Genomic DNA, 19,550 nt, shown 5'->3' on the forward strand with positions numbered 1-19,550 from the left:
ATATGTACGTTTTTATTTCTGTAATGACTCTTCACCTGGTCACTTTGTTACGATACACAGTTAGTTTTTTTCTTCAGTCGGTTTGGTACATTTCACAGTCGATGAGAATTGGATTTAGCAGAGCTACAACTGAGGTAAAGTTTGCCGCCTTTTCTTTTTACGCGGTCAAGTCAGCCGCACTTCATTTTTTCTGTTCGCCCTTTTCTAGGATTTACGGTAGTGTGCTCGAAGAGACGCTTAGGCCTTGGGGTGAACCCCACAAAAGTGCCTAGAAAATGAGTTTCGCTCCACTGTCTGGGCACGACTTGTTCAATGCATTTTTTGATAGATAATACCCTTCTGAACTTTGGGTTAAAAGTTCACCCAATGTTTTCCTGCCCCAGTTTTGTCACAAGCCAGAAATGCATATATAGGTAAATAACAAAAAACGAAAAATCTTGTGCTGCAGTTTTTGGTCATAAAACGTCTTTCATTAAATTTGGCAACATAAAATCATTCCCAGATGTTATCAATACATATACCTAACATCAGAAACAAGTATTGGTGGTTTGGTGTACTCATGTGAATTTAGATCATTAAATATATCAAATTTGTGCCAAAAAAAACTAAACAAAAAAAAAGCTTCAACTAGAAGTGAGACCAGCACACGAATGTTACATTTAGCTATGTTTATGTTTCATATATAAAAACAATTCACAACTTACTATGTAATGAAAGGTGCACAAGAAGCAACATACATCGGCCAAAAATGGCTGAAAATACTACAATGCACCACAAACTTGGAACAAGGCAAAATGGACTAGATGAAAATAGATACATTCAGAGCCCAGATTATTGTAACATATAGAATATTTTTTAAAGTATCAGATTATGTCACAGCATGTCATTTATACCCCCCACCCCTGCCCCACACACAAAAAATATTAATAAAAAAAGAATCAAATAAAAATCAAATGTACATTCACAATAAAACCATGGAACTTCATTGGAACGGCTCTTTTTTTTTTTTTTTTTCTCGGCAGACCAATTTAACAAAGGTCTGTGTTGTGGAAAAATTGAATACAGACTTTTTCTTCTTTTTTTTGCTTGAAAAGTGTTCCAATGGAGAGTTAACATCTTGATAATGAAACAAACAAAATGGCAGATTTTACAGCCCTGCACTGTAAAGTGTCCTCGTATGCCATGTGATTTTCCAACCTGATGTTGTACCAGATGTGTTAGTGTCACTTTCTTGGCTTACGTCAGTAGACTCAGTAGTTGATGTATCTGATGACTGAGGTACCCTGTCTAAAAGTTTGTCAGTTGTTGATAATGTGTCTACAAAAAACATTTCAGAGGTGTTGCGCTGGAAAGGGGTGTGAAAAACCAGCTGGGGGAAATCACGCCTCAATCTTCGTTTCAGTATATCCTGCCTGAAATAGAAAATTAAAGGGAAAGATGAGCACAAGATACACATATTCACATCACACTAGGGCTGCTCTATTATGGAAAACATAATCATCACGATTATTTTGGTAATAATTGAAATCAAGATTATTCAAAACAATTATATTTTGTTCAAATCAAGAAAATGTTTAAACATTTGAAAATAAGACAAATACAATCATATGAAACACTATAATTATGTAAGTTGCTTTTGGACCCAACAAAATTTATAATATATTATTATTATTATGTTAGCAAAAATTTTAACTTGGGGTGCAGCGTGTGCAGTAAGCTAGTTTTGACACGGGTGTATGGTAAAAGAACTCGTGTGGGCGTGCCGCAAAAACAACTCAAAATTGCTATGATTAATACTGCAGCTATCGAATATTTTGGTATCCGGATATCCTACTGAAAATTCGAGTGAATAATCGTATATTTGGATAGAAATAAAAATATACCTATAGGCCTATATACTTTCTTGGTCAAAGAACAAAAAAACAAATTTGCATGTAATAATTAACAACCAAATGGTTTTCATTTTTAGATAATCAATTTTATTTATTTCAGCAAACTATTTTTCTCTGAAACAGTGAGATTTTCGACAAATCTCTCCCCATAGATTTCGGTCAATGTTTTTCAGTGTGAAGATTTATAAGTTACCTGTAGTCTGAAATATCAAGATCCTCGTGTTTTTTAACAGTGTTCACAAACCCTCTTAGCTTGTCCGTTCTCATCACATCTTTGTCAACTATAATCCTTTGACGGATTACTTGTTCACAAAAGAGTTTGTAACTCTCAGCATAGGGTGGTCTGAAACACACACACACACACACACACACTCACTTAACATGTGCAAAGACTGAATCATGCTTTCTAATTAATGCTGTCTCTAAAGGTAAACAGAATACGAGTGACACATTGTTGACCAATGCTTTACTTTTGAAATGTGTAATTTTAGCAAAGTGACAATGAAGTAGTGCAATTTAACAACTCACATTTGTTCGTCCCTGGTTGCTGTTTCTGTTGCTGTTGACTTTAAGAACCTTGTGTAATCTCTGAAACAAGACTGCACATCCTTTGTGACAGTCTTTGTCTTGAATATGCAGAAGAATGGAACAGTCTTGCTTCATCTCAGCTGCCTGCAGCAACCCATCTTTAGACAAAAAAGAATGACATTATAAGTGTTATTGTCACATCACCTCTTTTTACAGTATATGCACATCACATATTTACAAGTAAAGTGTTTGTTGAGGTTGGTGAGAGAGAGTTTGGGGGAAAGGGAGGGTGTAGCTGTGACTCTCTATGATTCTCTGATGGGCATAGCAAACCCGAGTTTGGTAACCACTGTTGGATTCACTCGATAAATCATTCAGCAGCTCGTAGCCTTAAAACTTAACCAAGCAACAAACTATTTTCAACCCTATACTAAATATCGGTCACATTAATAACAGAAATGAGCACTCCTGTGTGTAGCACATACCTGCCGACAATGTTTCTGCTTTGGCGAGATGATCCCTCTTCCGTGTGCCTTCCGATCCCAGACGAGTATACTTTGAAATTTTTTTTACAAATGATGCAGATGGCTGGAAGGACGGGGTCAGCTGAAGCGAACCTGAACGGAAACAAAGTTTTTTGCCCCACTTTCTTTTTAACTTTTTTTTCTCCTTTCGCTCTTCTTCGCTCTCCGACGTTGTGGTCGCCATTTTTGATATGCGGTTGCTATGGTGAGGAGAAAGCAGCAGCTACGTGATTGGCTCATGTGACCTAAATCACACCACTACCGACCTAATGGCGCTACGCCCACACCAGAGATCACTGCGCCTCATCGCAAAATAGTGCCGGGGTTTCACCATCGAAATAAAAAAATTGGCAGGTTTTCACAGGGTGAACTCCACGGATTCTTACTTACTAATAATAAATGTATTTTATGAAGTAAAGATTATTTAGTGCCCCTGGTAGTGAAGCGGAACTGAACGAAAACGTGTGTGACCTGACGGCCAAGCTGGCACGGAGAATGTTACCGAGAACAACATTGGGTTTTCAAAATAAAAGATCAGTTTTCAAAAATAAAATTGAATTCAAACGCAGTTTAAAGTATGCGTGATTTTATTATTATTATTATTATTATTATTATTATTACCAGTTTAAAAGATGTTTCACAATAACAGTACCAATTCAAATTTCACTGGGAATGCACTCTTGTGGGGTGATATTGAGCAATAACATTGATATGTACAATATTAAGTTAACGGTAATTTAAAATGAAGGAAAGGTTGAAATTGAGAAAAAAATAGGTGTGTGTCATCGAGCAGACATGCCACTTTGAGGCAGAACTAATTTGGGGTCAATAGGTCATATGACCTAGAAGCTATTAAGCAGAAAATAAGTGGAAGTCTAAAATAAAAAAAAAATAAAATAAAAGGTGTGCATCATCTATCAGACATGCCACTATTATGCAGCATTGGTTTGGGGTCAATAGGTCACATGGCCTGGAAGCTATTGAGCTAAGATGCTAAAATTTACAGATAAAGAAAAAAAATTGTTAAAAATAAGTGGAGGTCTAAAATGAAAAGATAAAAGGTGTGCATCATCATTCAGACATGGCACTATGATGCAGCTTTGGTTTGGGGTCAATAGGTCACATGGCCTGGAAGCTATTGAGCTAAGATGCTAAAATTTACAGATAAAGAAATTTTTTTTTTTTAAATAAGCAGAGGTCTAAAATGAAAAGATAAAAGGTGCGCATCATCTATCAGACATGGCACTATGATGCAGCATTGGTTTGGGTTTGGGGTCAATAGGTCACATGGCCTGGAAGCTATTGAGCTAAGAAGCTGAACTTTACAGATAATGAGAAAAAAGATTGTTAAAAATAAGCGGAGGTCTTTTTTTTTTTTTTTTTTTTTTTTTTTCTTAAGGCTGTACGCAAATGAATATGTACAATTTTCTCTATGTACAATTTTTTCTTTTCTCTCTGTCATATTGATCAAAATGTATGCTGTGTTGACCCTAGTCTCACACCTTGACTCCGCAACATTTTTGCATTTTTCCGGGGTCTTTTTTCCGGGATCTCGTTCTTTCGGTCACGACCCACAGCTCGTGACCATAGGTGAGGGTCGGAACGTAGATCGACTGGTAAATCGAGAGCTTTGCCTTTTGGCTCAGCTCTTTCTTTACCACGACGAACCGATACAGAGTCCGCATCACTGCAGACGGTGCACCGATCCGCCTGTCGATCTCCCGCTCCATCCAACCCTCACTCGTGAACAAGACCCCAAGATACTTGAACTCTTGGAAAAAAAAAAGAGCAATGATGACAAGACGTTGAATCGGTAAGACTACCGAATGAACAATTCTGAGCTCTTAAAAAAAAAAAAAAAAAAAAAGACCCCAAGATACTTGAACTCCTCCACTTGGGGCAAGATCTCATCCCCGACCCGAAGACGACACTCCACCCTTTTCCGACTGAGGACCATGGTCTGCGAACCTCTCCAGTGAGAGTTGGAGATCCCGGCTTGATGAAGCCAACAGCACCACATCATCTGCAAAGAGCAGAGATGCAATGCTGAGGCCACCAAACCGGAACCCCTCAACGCCTCGGCTGCGCCTAGAAATTCTGTCCATAAAAGTTATGAACAGAATCGGTGACAAAGGGCAACCTTGGCGGAGTCCAACCCTCACCGGAAAAGAATACGACTTACTGCCGGCAATGCGGACCAAACTCTGGCAACGGTCGTACAGGGACCGAACAGCCCGTATCAAGGGGCCCGGCACCCCGTACTCCCGAAGCACCCCCCACAGAACTCCCCGAGGGACACGGTCGAACGCCTTCTCCAAATCCACAAAACACATGTGGACTGGTTGAGCGAACTCCCACGCACCCTCGAGGATCCTGCGGAGGGTGTAGAGCTGGTCCACTGTTCCACGGCCAGGACGAAAACCACACTGCTCCTCCTGAATCCGAGATTCGACCTCCCGACGGATCCTCCTCTCCAGCACCCCTGAATAGACCTTACCAGGGAGGCTGAGGAGTGTGATCCCTCTGTAGTTGGAACACACCCTCCGGTCCCCCTTCTTAAAAAGGGGGACCACCACCCCGGTCTGCCAATCCAGAGGCACTGTCCCCGATGTCCACGCGATGTTGTAGAGGCGTGTCAACCACGACAGCCCCACAACATCCAGAGTCTTTAGGAACTCCGGGCGGATCTCATCCACCCCTGGGGCTCTGCCACCGAGGAGCTTTCCAACCACCTCAGTGACTTCGACCCCAGAGATAGGAGAGCCCACCCCAGAGTCCCCAGACTCTGCTTCCTCAAAAGGAGACGTGTTGGTGGAATTGAGGAGGTCTTCGAAGTATTCCCCCCACCGCTTCACGACGTCCCGAGTCGAGGTCAGCAGCACCCCATCGTCACTATACACAGTGTTAATGGTGCACTGCTTTCCTCTCCTGAGTCGCCGGATGGTGGACCAGAATTTCCTCGAAGCCGTCCGAAAGTCGTTTTCCATGGCCTCACCAAACTCCTCCCATGTCCGAGTTTTTGCCTCAGCAACTGCCGAAGCCGCGTTCCGCTTGGCCATCCGGTACCTGTCAGCTGCCTCCGGAGTATGCCCACACCTGCTCTGCGCCTCTCACCGTGGGCGACTCCAGTGGAAGAGAGTCCAACCCCTCTCGAGAGGACTGGTATCAGAGCCCAAGCCGTGTGTGGAGGCGAGTCCGACTATGTCTAGTCGGAACTTCTCGGCCTCACACACCAGCTCGGGCTCCTTCCCTGCCAGAGAGGTGACATTCCATGTCCAGAGAGCCAGCTTTTGTAGCCGGGGATCGGTCCGCCAAAGTCTCCGCCTTTGGCTGCCACCCAGCCTGCTCTGTACCCGACCCCTTTGGCCCCTCCCACCGGTGGTGAGCCCGTGGGAAGGGGGACCCACGTTTCCTCTTCGGGCTGTGCCCGGCCGGGCCGCATGGGTGCAGGCCCGGCCACCAGGCGCTCGCCAGCGAGCCCCACCTCCAGGCCTGGCTCCAGAGGGGGGCCCCGGTGACCCGCGTCTGGGCAAGGGAAACGTGCCTCCATTAATCTCATTCATCATAAGGGTCTTCTGAGCCGTGCTTAGTCTGGCCCCTCACCTAGGACCTGTTTGCCATGGGTGACCCTGCCAGGGGCATAAACCCCCAGACAACATAGTTCCGAGGATCATTGGAACACGCAAACCCCTCCACCATGTTAAGGTGCCGGCTCACGGAGGGGCAAATCCGAGACCATGGTCCTCAATCGGAAAAGGGTGGCGTGTCCTCTCCGGGTTGGGGATGAGATCCTGCCCCAAGTGGAGGAGTTCAAGTATCTTGGGGTCTTGTTTACGAGTGAGGGTAGGATGGAACGGGTGATCGACAGGTGGATCGGTGCAGTGTCTGAGGGTGATGCGGACTCTGTATTGGTCCGTCGTGGTGACGAAAGAGCTGAGCCAAAAGGAGAAGCTCTCGATTTACCAGTCGACCTTCGTTCCGACCCTCACTTATGGTCACGAGCTGTGGGTCGTGACCAGTGGCGTTCCTAAGCAACTTGGCACCCGAGGCAGGATTTCTGGTGGTGCCCCCCCTCCCAGAGCGTGCACAACTTATTAGACCAACCACAAACACGACCCCCACTCAAATTATTAGACCAACCACAAAATATTTACATTTAGAGCATTTCCCACAGTTATACTTAATGGTAGAACCGTACGTCACAGTGGTATTTTCGCTGTAGAGGAAGAAAATAACGTGGAAAAAATGCTGCTGAAAAGTCAACTTACTGTAGGTTTGGCAACACAAGATGGCCACCGCCAGCTTCACTTTTCGCTACAGCATGAGCCGCCCAGTTAATTTATGACGTCCGTGCTGTATCAGCCTGCACATCCACCTGAGAATCTGACCGTGATCAGTTTTTTTTTTTTTTTTTTTTTTTTTTTTTTTTTGAAGGTTTGAGCTAGGACAGCATACAATCATTTTCATTTCATTTTCTTAACTAAAGAGCCAGACCTGTCACCAGAAAGAAAGTGCAGGGGGGGCATTACCTTTTTTGGGGGAGCACACTTCATCAACCTAAATCTAATGTTGTTCAGGTTGAACAGTGGCATTGTGACAACTGCAAAAGTGCTCAAAAATATTTTCTATCACTTAAAAGCGGCGGAATGACTGTGAACCAGCCCCTTCTATCTGAGATTAGCTAGCAGTTGCCTTCATTTGCTTTTTGGATTTAGGGCTGTACGATATAGATAAAATTTCGGATCATTTTTGCCAGACATCTTTATTCTTTGGTCTTTGACTCAGCATGAAACTTCGCATCATTTCAGTGTTTTATGGTGCCTTCTGTATTTTGTGTTATTTTATTTCTAGTTATATTTACTAATTCACTTCCCTACATCTTATATATATTTTTTAATATATATTTTTTGCTTTTATACTTACCTACTTATATTTACTATAATTAATTTTATTTTGTGTTATTTTCTTTCACTTGTGTCCACTGCGAGACTGATTTCTATTCCATGCACTTTGTATACAGCAATGGATGTTTTAAAGTGCTTTATAAAAAAAGATTGAGTTGAGATATGTCGATAATATACAGAAACGACATATGGGTTCAGTGAAAAATATCAATCCATAAGGATGTGTAAAAGGCTGTTTGTTATGACTATTATTATTATTATTATTATTATAACTTAGTGACAGTCATCAACTGTGACAAACTTGGCAATAAAAAAAAGAAAAGAGAATTCAACTTACATTGTACTGCAACTATGCTTTAGTGATAAATAATTTTATGCTCCAAAGTATTTGTTGTGTATGTGTGACTGCGTGGGTCTGTTAACCGCATACTGTGTATTGCTACAATTTGTCCGTGCTGTGTGGCTTGACTAATCAAAACAAAAGTTTGCCACTCACTTGTGAACGTCCGCAGGGTGTCCGGGCTCTCCCTTAGAGATAGGGTGAGAAGCTCGGTCATCCGGGAGGGACTTGGAGTCAAGCCGCTGCTCCTCCGCGTTGAGAGGAGCCAGCTGAGGTGGCTCGGGCATCTGGTTCGGAGGCCTCCTGGACGCCTCCCTGGGGAGGTCTTCCGGGCATGTCCCACCGGCGGGAGGCCCCGGGGACGACCCAGGACACGCTGGAGAGACTATGTCTCCCGGCTGGCCTGGGAACGCCTTGGGATCCCGCCGGAGGAGCTGGTTGAAGTGGCTGGGGAGAGGGAGGTCTGGGTTTCCCTCCTAAAGCTGCCGCCCCCGTGACCCGACCTCGGATAAGCGGAGGAAGATGGATGGATGGATGAATTAATGGCGAATTCTAGGGCTGGGTATCGATTCAAATTTCCAGGATCGATTCGATTCGCAAGGGTCCGATTCGATTCGATTAATATTTCACAACGATTTTCGATTCATTTGAGGAATTCATGCAGCACCTATTTTAGACAGTCAAAAGTACCAGTGCTGCAAATAGTAGAAACTTCTTGCTGTAATTTAATGCATTAGTAAAAATATGAATATTTACATTAAGAATTAAATCAATTGCAGTTGCATTAATACTGTTTTATTTAACACGGCCTTATAAAAACAATAAATAATAATTTAAATCAATTACAACCACAGTACAGGCTATGTAAAAAAAAAAAAGTGACAAAAAACCACTGACATTCATTGTTTTTTGTGCAAATGTTACAATGGTGGTTGAGGGGATGGGGTGGGTGGGGAGATGATTGATACTGGCTTCCTCCGTGTAAGTGACACGGGCTCGGAAGCATTTGTTTGTGTGTGTTGAATGTGTTGTGTGTGTGTGTGTGAATGTGTTGTGTGTGTGTGTGGGTGTTGGGGGCGGGGTCGATATATCTATACATGGCTTTATGTATCGATATTGGGATATGAAAAGGCGTATCTATACGATATCGATGTATCAATATTTTGAACCCAGCCCTAGTTAATTCAATTGAAATAGAAAGGGTGTATGAAAACAAATTCCTTGTAGTAGTTATTGATGATAAATTATTTTGGAAGCCACACATAGAAAATGTTAAAAGGAAAATGTCAAAAATCAGAGGGATACTCTATAAAACTAAGGATGTCCTGAACATGAACTCATTATATACATTATACAGTTCATTATTATTACAATATCTGACCTATTGTGTGGAAACCTGGGCAAATACAAATAGAAAAAAAACAACAACTCTGTATTCAAATTGCAAAAGAGCTATAAGAATTATTAATTAATCCAAATATATAGAATCAACACATCCATTATTTATTAAATTAAACACAATGAAATTTTATGACTTGGTTGAGTTTAAATTAGCACCAAATTAGACACAGTCCTTATGATATAAGGGGTGCACATGTCTATAAAAACCAAAAATAAAACAAAAAAAAAACAAGAACAAATATTAAGCAAAGGTGTGTATCTGTAAAAGGTGTTAATTTGTGGAATCATTTGGGAATTGCCCTGAAAGAATGTGACTCACTTGTTGAGTTAAAAAAAAAATTGTTTAAAAGTAAAAAAAAAAAATACTTGTGTATAGATTTGTTATTCATTCACTCATGTGGCCCATGTGATAAACTTCAACATAAAATACATAACATCACAATAAATTAACTTTACCAAACCATGTGTATCTTGTGTCTCGCAGATGTCAGTGAAAAATATATTTTTCCTGAGCGGCAGGAGCCAGAGTTCCCTGGCGTGAAACAGGAGGAGGACTTGGAGCCTCTTCAAGTTAAAGAAGAGCAGCAGCAACAGCCTCCCAACATCAAAAAAGAGGAGCAGCTGCCACCATACATTAAAGAGGAGGAGGACTTCACAGAGTTGCCCGTGACTGGTGTCCATTTGAAGACTGAAGATGAACGTCAATATGAAGAGAACAAAGGGGCGGAGTCTCCAAGCAGCAGCTCAAGACAACAAATGACAGAAAATGATGACAGCCGGTTAGCTCTCATGTCAGATGGTGAAGACGCGTCACACGCTCCTCACACTGCTGACGATGAACAGTGTGACGATGATGTGACATGTCACACTGATGGCAAACGGTGGAAATGTTCTCGGTGTGGAAAAACCTTTGGTTTCAAGTCTCAATTGAGAAGACACGTGATGGGCCACACTGGTGATAAACCTTTTGTCTGCTCAGTTTGTGGTCGAAAATTTGCTCGCAAGGAACACTTAAAAACACACACAAGAACCCACACTGACGAGAAGCCTTTTGCTTGCTCAGTTTGTGGTCAAAATTTTGCTCAGAGGGGACACTTAAAAACACACACAAGAACCCACACTGGAGAGAAGCCTTTTGCTTGCTCAGTTTGTGGTCAAAGTTTCTCTCAGAAGGGAAGTTTAACAACGCACATGCGAATCCACACTGGAGAGAAGCCCTTTGCTTGCTCGGTTTGTGGTCAAAGTTTCTCTGAGAAGGGAAGTTTAACAACGCACACGCGAATCCACACTGGAGAGAAGCCTTTTGCCTGCTCAGTTTGTGGTCAAAATTTTTCTTCCAAGGGATACTTAAAAACACACACAAGAACCCACACTGGAGAGAAGCCCTTTGCTTGCTTGGTTTGTGGTCAAAGTTTTTCTTTAAAGGGAAACTTAAAAACACACACAAGAACCCACACTGGAGAGAAGCCCTTTGCTTGCTTGGTTTGTGGTCAAAATTTTTCTTCCAAGGGATACTTAAAAATACACAAACGAACCCACACTAGAGAGAAGCCCTTTGCTTGCTCAGTTTGTGGTCAAAATTTTGCTCAGAGGGTACACTTAAAAATACACACGCGAATCCACACTGGAGAGAAGCCCTTTGCTTGCTCAGTTTGTGGTAAGAAATTTCCTTCTAAGGAAAAATTAAAAACACACACAAGAACCCACACTGGAGAGAAGCCCTTTGCTTGCTCAGTTTGTGGTCAAAATTTCTCTGAGAAGGGAAGTTTAACAACGCACACGCGAATCCACACTGGAGAGAAGCCTTTTGCTTGCTTGGTTTGTTGTAAAAAATTTTCTTCCAAGGGATACTTAAAAATCCACACAAGAACCCACACTGGAGAGAAGCCCTTTGCTTGCTCTGTTTGTGGTCAAAATTTTGCTCAGAGGGTACACTTAAAAATCCACACAAGAACCCACACTGGAGAGAAGCCCTTTGCTTGCTCAGTTTGTGGTCAAAGATTCCCAACAAAGGGCAACGCTGAGAGGCACAAGTGTGCTGGTGAGAAAAGCGGTTGATGAATGAAGCTTGATATGATCTCATTTAGGAATTGACGTTTAAAATGGTGCAGAAATTTCTACCGCTAAATGAATGATTGATCTGTGTACTTGTATTGTGTGTTGTATGTGTCTTAGCCTATTTTGAAAATGAATTTGTTTTGAAAACATCAACCTGACAAGTGGCTGCAGATTATAACTGACGTCTATAATCTGTCATGTTGACATGTAAATGCCCATTCATATGTAGTTTGCCTTATATATGCACAGCACACCGACCTGTATATATGACTGGATAGCAGATAGCCCTTACACGCCCGTGCAAGCCGTTGAAGCCACAGGGCGGCCATCTTGCTCCTACCATCTCGTCAGTGGGTGGACGGTATGTCCACTTTGAGGACCCTTTTTTTTAATCACTCAGTTCCATGGACAGCATGATTTATAGTGATTTAAATTTGTTAAAAACAAGAGGACTTCGGACATTTTCCAACTTGCCTTAAAGGCGTATAAATGATATGTTACATGACGTTTACAGGAGGAAACTTGTATAATTCATTGTTTATGAAAGAATCACAACTGTTCAACAAATAATATTGGGTCCTTACGTGCACACATATGACATATTTCAAGCAGCAATGCCAGTTAAGTGGGGATTTTGGGAGGTTGTTGTGCTGTTAGACTAGCTCAGGGGTGTCAAAACTCAGTTTTGTTGCAGTCCTCAGGGTTTATCTCAGAGGGCTGTTATGACGGGGAAACCAAATGTTTATTCGTCTCACCGAACAAGATGGATTACTCGTCTTGAAATGAGAAGTCAAGGGTAAAAGTTTGTTCACTAAATTCTACTGCATCTATTTGTGGGGAGTGGCGTCAAGTTGTATTTTACAATTTTAAAATGTGCAGAAACTCGCAAGTTACTTTAAAAGTAAAGAACTCTTAATATGAAAAGAACACCGATCGTTTCTGGTTCCAATACAGTAAAAATTTGTCCTTTTACAATGCACATCCTATTTCACTTAACAAAATAAAAGCATCAGCGAATGCATATATTTGTGGGGACTGTGTTGTATTTTACAGTTTTAAAAAATGTGCATAATTTCACAAGTTACTTCTTATTAAAAATTAGGCAGCTCCAATGATGAAAAGAAAAATGCACTGAGCTGTCACCATTGTCTTACAAATGCAATTATGCCATGTTGTAGTGACAGAAAAATGACCAAAACAAATCAGTCACACTTTGGTTTGATTTTACAGTAAAGTACATATTTTATTTTTTTTAAACTTTTTTTTTATTGAATTATGAAATTACTCTATCAATGAATAAAAAAAAATCTTGAATTGTTATGAAATTACTTTATCAATGATTTTTTAAAAACTTTTTTATTGAATTATTTCATTAGTTTATCAATGCCTAAAAAATAAAACCATATTTAAATTAGGGGGAAAAAAATTTACTTTTAAAACTCCTTGACTGCCGAAGACGTTTCATGATGATTAGTAAAATTCCAATGAATGGAATGCGATCTTTCATTGAGTAGCCACATTGTATATGAAGTAAAGGCAAACAATATTCTTTTTGCCTTGAAAGATGAGTTAAAATGCTCAAAAGCGGCTGGCACTGTGGATTTTTTTGTTTTGTTTTTATAACGCCTGGCAGTCAAAGAGTTGTAAATTTAGATATAAATTGAGATATAAAATCTGTGAATAATGTGCAATTAATCGTCAGTTAATTATTGAAGTAATGCGATTAATTATGATTAAAAATTTTAATCGACTCTCTCTCTCTCTCTCTTTCTATATATATATATATATATATTTATTTATTTTTATTTTTTTTTCTCCATATACCGTATATAATTGAGCCCCATAACATTTTTATACGGTTCTGTTTTTGACGGAATTTACACCATTTTTAAAGTTTGTTTTAATGGTATTGGTGCTGAATTTTGTAATGTAATCAAATTCGTTTGCCTACCCATGCATTGGTTATTTTTGTTTTGTTTTGTTTTGGGGAACGGAAACGAGAACTCCCCCCCCCCTCAGAAGTCAGTTGCTGTGTGCGCGTTTGTCTTCTCATGCAGGGAGGACCCAAAGCTGAAGAGGGCCACAAGAAGACTGCTGACATTGGCCCTCATCGAGCCGCCAGGCTTTTTTGTCAACGCGAAGGAATGAATGAATGAATGAATGAAAATAAAAACCAAAAGTGGGATGAAAACAAAAAGTGTGACTGTGGTAAGTATGTGTATTTAATTTTCTTTCCATGCCTTCCATGCTACTCGTATGTACAGGAAGTAAACATGTTTCTTCTTATTCGTCCAAATGTAGTTTGACGATTTGATTATTTTTATTATCCAAATGAATCGAGTATTAAACTTTTTATGATTTTTTTCAAAGTACAATATTAATATTTTCGTGACATGGTGATTTGTCCAACTGTGATTGCCGTAGATTTCACGTGGTAGCAGAAGAGCGACTCCATTCCAGGCACGACGCGTTTTCGCTCGGCTTCACTATAAAAATAATTCAACACGAATTCGTACGGAACGAACTGACACATCGACACTTTGCCCCGTCACTACGTTATTGAAGTCATAATTGCTACGTTTCGTGTCTGGTTCAGTCGTATCTCTCGGCCCTCTTTATTTTGCCTTGGCTTAGTTTAGCTTAGCTTAGCTTAGCTTAGCTTAGCTTAGCTTATCTTAGTTTAGCTTGCTAGGCGCCAAAAAACGAGACGCGTTTGCTATCGACAAATTGGCTCAGCAGACGTCAATCGTGAGCGTAAAGTGTCGAGAATATCGTGTGAAGATGTTCACAATGGCGAAAGTCAAGTACGAAGAGGAGCTTTGTGGAGCACAGGAGGACAACGAGCGACAACGTCAACTGCTGGACGCCGTTTACAAGCAGCCTCGAGTTGTGTTGAACAGAGCAGGTTTGTCACTTGTTTCGTCGACACTTTTCAACCATATGTCCGAATTTATTTTGAAAGGAATCTTCACCGGGGCACTTTGTTACGATACACAGTTAGTTTTTTTTTTTTCTTCAGTCGGTTTGGTACATTTCTCAGATGAGAATTGGATTGAGGAGAGCAACATGTTCAATTTTCACGTCACAGCATGAAACAGTTTGGACTACAATGTGACGTCACTCGGAATGGCAAAACACAATTTACTCGAGTATAAAACTAGACAGCTTTCTTCATTCATAAATATTCACCATAGCTTCATGTAACAACAGTATTGCTGCTATATCCCTGCATGAAATTACACCGTAAACTACTTAACTGTATGGAATGCTTATGAAATAAGATTAAAACAATAAATAAAGCAAAATTGCACACAAAAACAAGTTTCCTGTAAATCAAATTGAGTTTTGAGGACCAAAATAAGATATACAGGGAAAAAAAATCTTAAAAATAAGTGGAGGTCTAAAATGAAAAAACAACTATCCGCCATTTTGCTTCCTCGAACGCTTTGTGCTCGGAACTGGGAAGTTTCAACTTGGATATTTCCGACTTCCGACCATCCTCGAATGCAGCAATAGAGCGTTTTCGCTGATGTCACGAACTCGGCAGTAACCCGGATGCGCGGCCATCTTGGGAGATATTGACGTACTAAAGCTAACGCAAGCCAATAGAGAATTACAATGAGAATTGTTTGGCGAGTCTTTATCGATGTCAAAACTACTTCAAAAGCTCGGCAAAGCCCACCAAAGATGCTAATGCATATAGGGACGGACTTGGCAACAGGAAAAAGCCCGCGATTTGGAAAAAATACGTACAGATTCGTATGAGTTGGCCACCTCTTCTTCTATCCATGACGACCCGGCGATTCTTCCTTCAATTACAACCCCCGACATTGTGAACTAACTACCTGATTTTCTAGCCGAGCCTGTACACAGCAGAATACCTTAAATCGTACAAAGGTTTGGAAGCTTTCAACCAAATGGTGTGTGCACGGGTGAGGGAGACACATGACCAAGTCATCAACTTTAAAAGGAAAAAGGAAAGAAACCTCTCAATAATTACAAGTATTTCAGTGAACTGCTGTGAAGTTTTGCTCTTCAGACGGTTTACTTGTGAGTTGAAATTATGTTGAATGAATTTATATATATATTTATTTTTTCCAAAGGTCGAAGAAACGTTTGTTATGCCGTAGCGTAATTTATAATACACTCTTATATACACTGTTGTACTTATAATGCAGTTGAGAATGAGATGCATGGCTTCCTTGAATAAATGTGTGAGCTGCTGAGTGACATTCTGTTGTCTTCCATAACCATACAGTAACAATGATTACTATAAATCGCAAATCTTTTAGAAATATCTTGAGGCTACATATTTGCAGACCAAGCAAGTATATGCAACAAAATGAATGGATGTTCTCGCCACTAGAGACCGCTATTGTATTCCTATTATCCTTTCATTCTGATTGTTGAATTGTAACAAACTTCTGTCATTGCCTTTACTGAAAACAGCTCAATATGGATCGACCGGATGGTTGCTATTATTAATACAGAAACACCCTAATCAAGCTTGATTGCATTTAGCATTTCATCTGTGTGTTTGTTTTTATTTTTGCATGTTTTAGTTACTAAACAAAAAAATAGTCATCTATTAATGATTAATGGTATTTTATTTCCAAAGGGAAAATTGTATTCACTTTAATCAAAATCAACATCTGATGGACAAAGGTTCACCATTGTCCTCAACAAAGTTCTCCGTTGTGGTCATGTGGTGCGGACTCGGAGTGTGGACAACGGACTATCTCCAAGATGGCTGCTTCCGGGTTAATGCCGCGCCTGATGACGTGTCGTGAAAACGCTCTATTTCATCGCATAAGATTTGTAAAATGGTTGAACAAGTTACAATACGTCAAGCATATTTCAATCCATTCCCAGTAGACTTTCTTTTCCTAGGCAAATGTTAACTTTTACTCATCAAAAATCAATTCAACCAATGAGCAACCCGTTTTCTGAAATTTGTGTTTTCATCTCTAATATTCTAATATAAATTATGGTGAATTCAATTTAACTCATTCACTGCCTTTGACAAGTATACTTGTCAATTGTATTTTTTAGAGCGGTGCTAAATGGGGGCGAATCTGAGCATGCTCCACTGTAAATATCAAACTTGGAAACAACTTTACTGATGCCCAACCACCGGTAGATGACATCATTGCCCCATTTTATAGGAAATAAACACAGTTTCAGAGTCCATGGGAGAAATGGCTGTATTTTGGCAAACCTACATTTTTCTGCTGTCAATTATAAAAGAACGGGACGGGACAAAAAGTAGGGAGTCTATTCTGTTATTTGGTAGATTCGGTTTATATATAATTATTGAATGGAATATCACGTGAGTATTGGAAATGTAAAAATTTACTATAATAACTGGCAGTGAATGAGTTAAATAGAAAGGGTGTATGGAAACAAATTCTTTGGAATAGTTATTGATGATAAATTAAGTTGGAAGCCACTCAGAAAATGTCAAAAATCAGAGGGATACTCTATAAAACTAACTGATGACTTTAACATGAAATCATTATATACATTATACAGTTCATTATTATTACCATATCTGACCTATTGTGTGGAAATCTGGGGAAATGCACATCAAACAAATATCAGCTCTGTTTTCAAATTGCAAAAGAGAGCTTTATGAATTATTAATCAATCAAAATATACAGAATCAACACATCCATTATTTATTAAATTAAATGCATCCATCCATCCATCCATCCATCCATCTTCTTCCGCTTATCCGGGGTCGGGTCGCGGGGGCAGCAGCTTCAGGAGGGAAACCCAGACTTCCCTCTCCCCAGCCACTTCAACCAGCTCCTCCGGCGGGATCCCAAGGCGTTCCCAGGCCAGCCGAGAGACATAGTCTCTCCAGCGTGTCCTGGGTCGTCCCCGGGGCCTCCCGCCAGTGGGACATGCCCGAAACACCTCCCCAGGGAGGCGTCCAGGAGGCATCCGAACCAGATGCCCGAGCCACCTCAGCTGGCTCCTCTCAACGCGGAGGAGCAGCGGCTCGACTCTGAGTCCCTCCTGGATGACCGAGCTTCTCACCCTATCTCTAAGGGAGAGCCCGGACACCCTGCGGAGGAAACTCATTTCGGCCGCTTGTATCCGGGATCTCGTTCTTTCGGTCACGACCCACAGCTCGTGACCATAGGTGAGGGTCGGAACGTAGATCGACCGGTAAATCGAGAGCTTTGCCTTTTGGCTCAGCTCTTTCTTCACCACGACGGACCGATACAGAGTCCGCATCACTGCAGACGCTGCACCGATCCGCCTGTCGATCTCCCGCTCCATCCTACCCTCACTCGTGAACAAGACCCCAAGATACTTGAACTCCTCCACTTGGGGCAGGATCTCGTCCCCGACCTGAAGACGACACTCCACCCTTTTCCGACTGAGGACCATGGTCTCGGATTTGGAGGTGCTGATCTTCATCCCAACCGCTTCACACTCGGCTGCGAACCGCTCCAGTGAGAGTTGGAGATCACGGCTGGATGAAGCCAACAGCACCACATCATCTGCAAAGAGCAGAGATGCAACGCTGAGGCCACTAAACCGGAACCCCTCCACGCCTCGGCTGCGCCTAGAAATTCTGTCCATAAAAGTTATGAACAGAATCGGTGACAAAGGGCAACCTTGGCGGAGTCCAACCCTCACAGGAAACGAATCCGACTTACTGCCGGCAATGCGGACCAAACTCTGGCAACGGTCGTACAGGGACCGAACAGCCCGTATCAAGGGGTCCGGCACCCCGTACTCCCGAAGCACCCCCCACAGAACTCCCCGAGGGACACGGTCGAACGCCTTCTCCAAATCCACAAAACACATGTGGACTGGTTGAGCGAACTCCCACGCACCCTCGAGGATCCTGCGGAGGGTGTAGAGCTGGTCCACTGTTCCACGGCCAGGATGAAAACCACACTGCTCCTCCTGAATCCGAGATTCGACCTCCCGACGGATCCTCCTCTCCAGCACCCCTGAATAGACCTTACCAGGGAGGCTGAGGAGTGTGATCCCTCTGTAGTTGGAACACACCCTCCGGTCCCCCTTCTTAAAAAGGGGCACCACCACCCCGGTTTGCCAATCCAGAGGCACTGTCCCCGATGTCCACGCGATGTTGCAGAGGCGTGTCAACCACGACAGCCCCACAACATCCAGAGTCTTTAGGAACTCCGGGCGGATCTCATCCACCCCCGGGGCCCTGCCACCGAGGAGCTTTCCAACCACCTCAGTGACTTCGACCCCAGAGATAGGAGAGCCCACCCCAGAGTCCCCAGACTCTGCTTCCTCAAAGGAAGACGTGTTGGTGGAATTGAGGAGGTCTTCGAAGTATTCCCCCCACCGCTTCACGACGTCCCGAGTCGAGGTCAGCAGCACCCCATCGCCACTATACACAGTGTTAATGGTGCACTGCTTTCCTCTCCTGAGACGCCGGATGGTGGACCAGAATTTCCTCGAAGCCGTCCGGAAGTCGTTTTCCATGGCCTCACCGAACTCCTCCCATGTCCGAGTTTTTGCCTCAGCAACCGCCGAAGCCGCGTTCCGCTTGGCCATCCGGTACCTGTCAGCTGCCTCCGGAGTCCGACAGGCCAAAAAGGCCCGATAGGACTCCTTCTTCAGCTTGACGGCATCCCTTACCGCTGGTGTCCACCAGCGGGTTCGAGGATTGCCGCCACGACAGGCACCGACCACCTTACGACCACAGCTCCGATCGGCCGCCTCAACAATGGAGGCGCGGAACATGGCCCATTTGGACTCAATGTCCCCCGCCTCCCCCGAGACAAGGGAGAAGCTCTGCCGGAGGTGGGCATTGAAACTCTTTCTGACAGGGGATTCCGCCAGACGTTTCCAGCAAACCCTCACAATACGTTTTGGTCTGCCAGGTCGGACCGGCATCTTCCCCCACCAT

General features: G+C 42.4%; 4 protein-coding genes across 4 annotated transcripts in view; 2 read left to right on the forward strand and 2 right to left on the reverse strand.

The window, feature by feature from the left end:
* The window catches only part of LOC144007179 (uncharacterized), a 337,746-nt gene that overhangs the window by 107,948 nt on the left and 210,248 nt on the right, over nt 1-19,550 (reverse strand). The window lies entirely within an intron of this gene.
* On the reverse strand, nt 1,095-8,467 carry LOC144007647 (uncharacterized). The gene is made up of 5 exons (XM_077507459.1): nt 8,345-8,467; nt 2,906-3,037; nt 2,421-2,578; nt 2,086-2,235; nt 1,095-1,412 (listed from the first exon to the last, which is right to left on the reverse strand). Exons 1-4 carry the CDS (start codon nt 8,403-8,405, stop codon nt 2,221-2,223), a joined length of 366 nt encoding a protein of 121 aa, XP_077363585.1. The 5' UTR covers nt 8,406-8,467; the 3' UTR covers nt 1,095-1,412; nt 2,086-2,220.
* Nucleotides 10,052-12,668, forward strand: LOC144005519 (uncharacterized). The gene has a single exon (XM_077503766.1). The coding sequence runs from the start codon at nt 10,052-10,054 to the stop codon at nt 11,645-11,647; it is 1,596 nt and encodes a 531-aa protein (XP_077359892.1). The 3' UTR covers nt 11,648-12,668.
* LOC144007699 (uncharacterized) overlaps nt 14,092-19,550 on the forward strand; it is a 28,857-nt gene continuing 23,398 nt past the window's right edge. Inside the window, exon 1 of the mRNA XM_077507546.1 lies at nt 14,092-14,552. Coding sequence (XP_077363672.1) covers nt 14,429-14,552 — 124 coding nt within the window. The 5' untranslated portion in view covers nt 14,092-14,428. The remainder of the gene's footprint in view (nt 14,553-19,550) is intronic.

Source organism: Festucalex cinctus, chromosome 1 (genome assembly GCF_051991245.1).
Source record: "Festucalex cinctus isolate MCC-2025b chromosome 1, RoL_Fcin_1.0, whole genome shotgun sequence".
Classification (NCBI taxonomy): domain Eukaryota; kingdom Metazoa; phylum Chordata; class Actinopteri; order Syngnathiformes; family Syngnathidae; genus Festucalex; species Festucalex cinctus.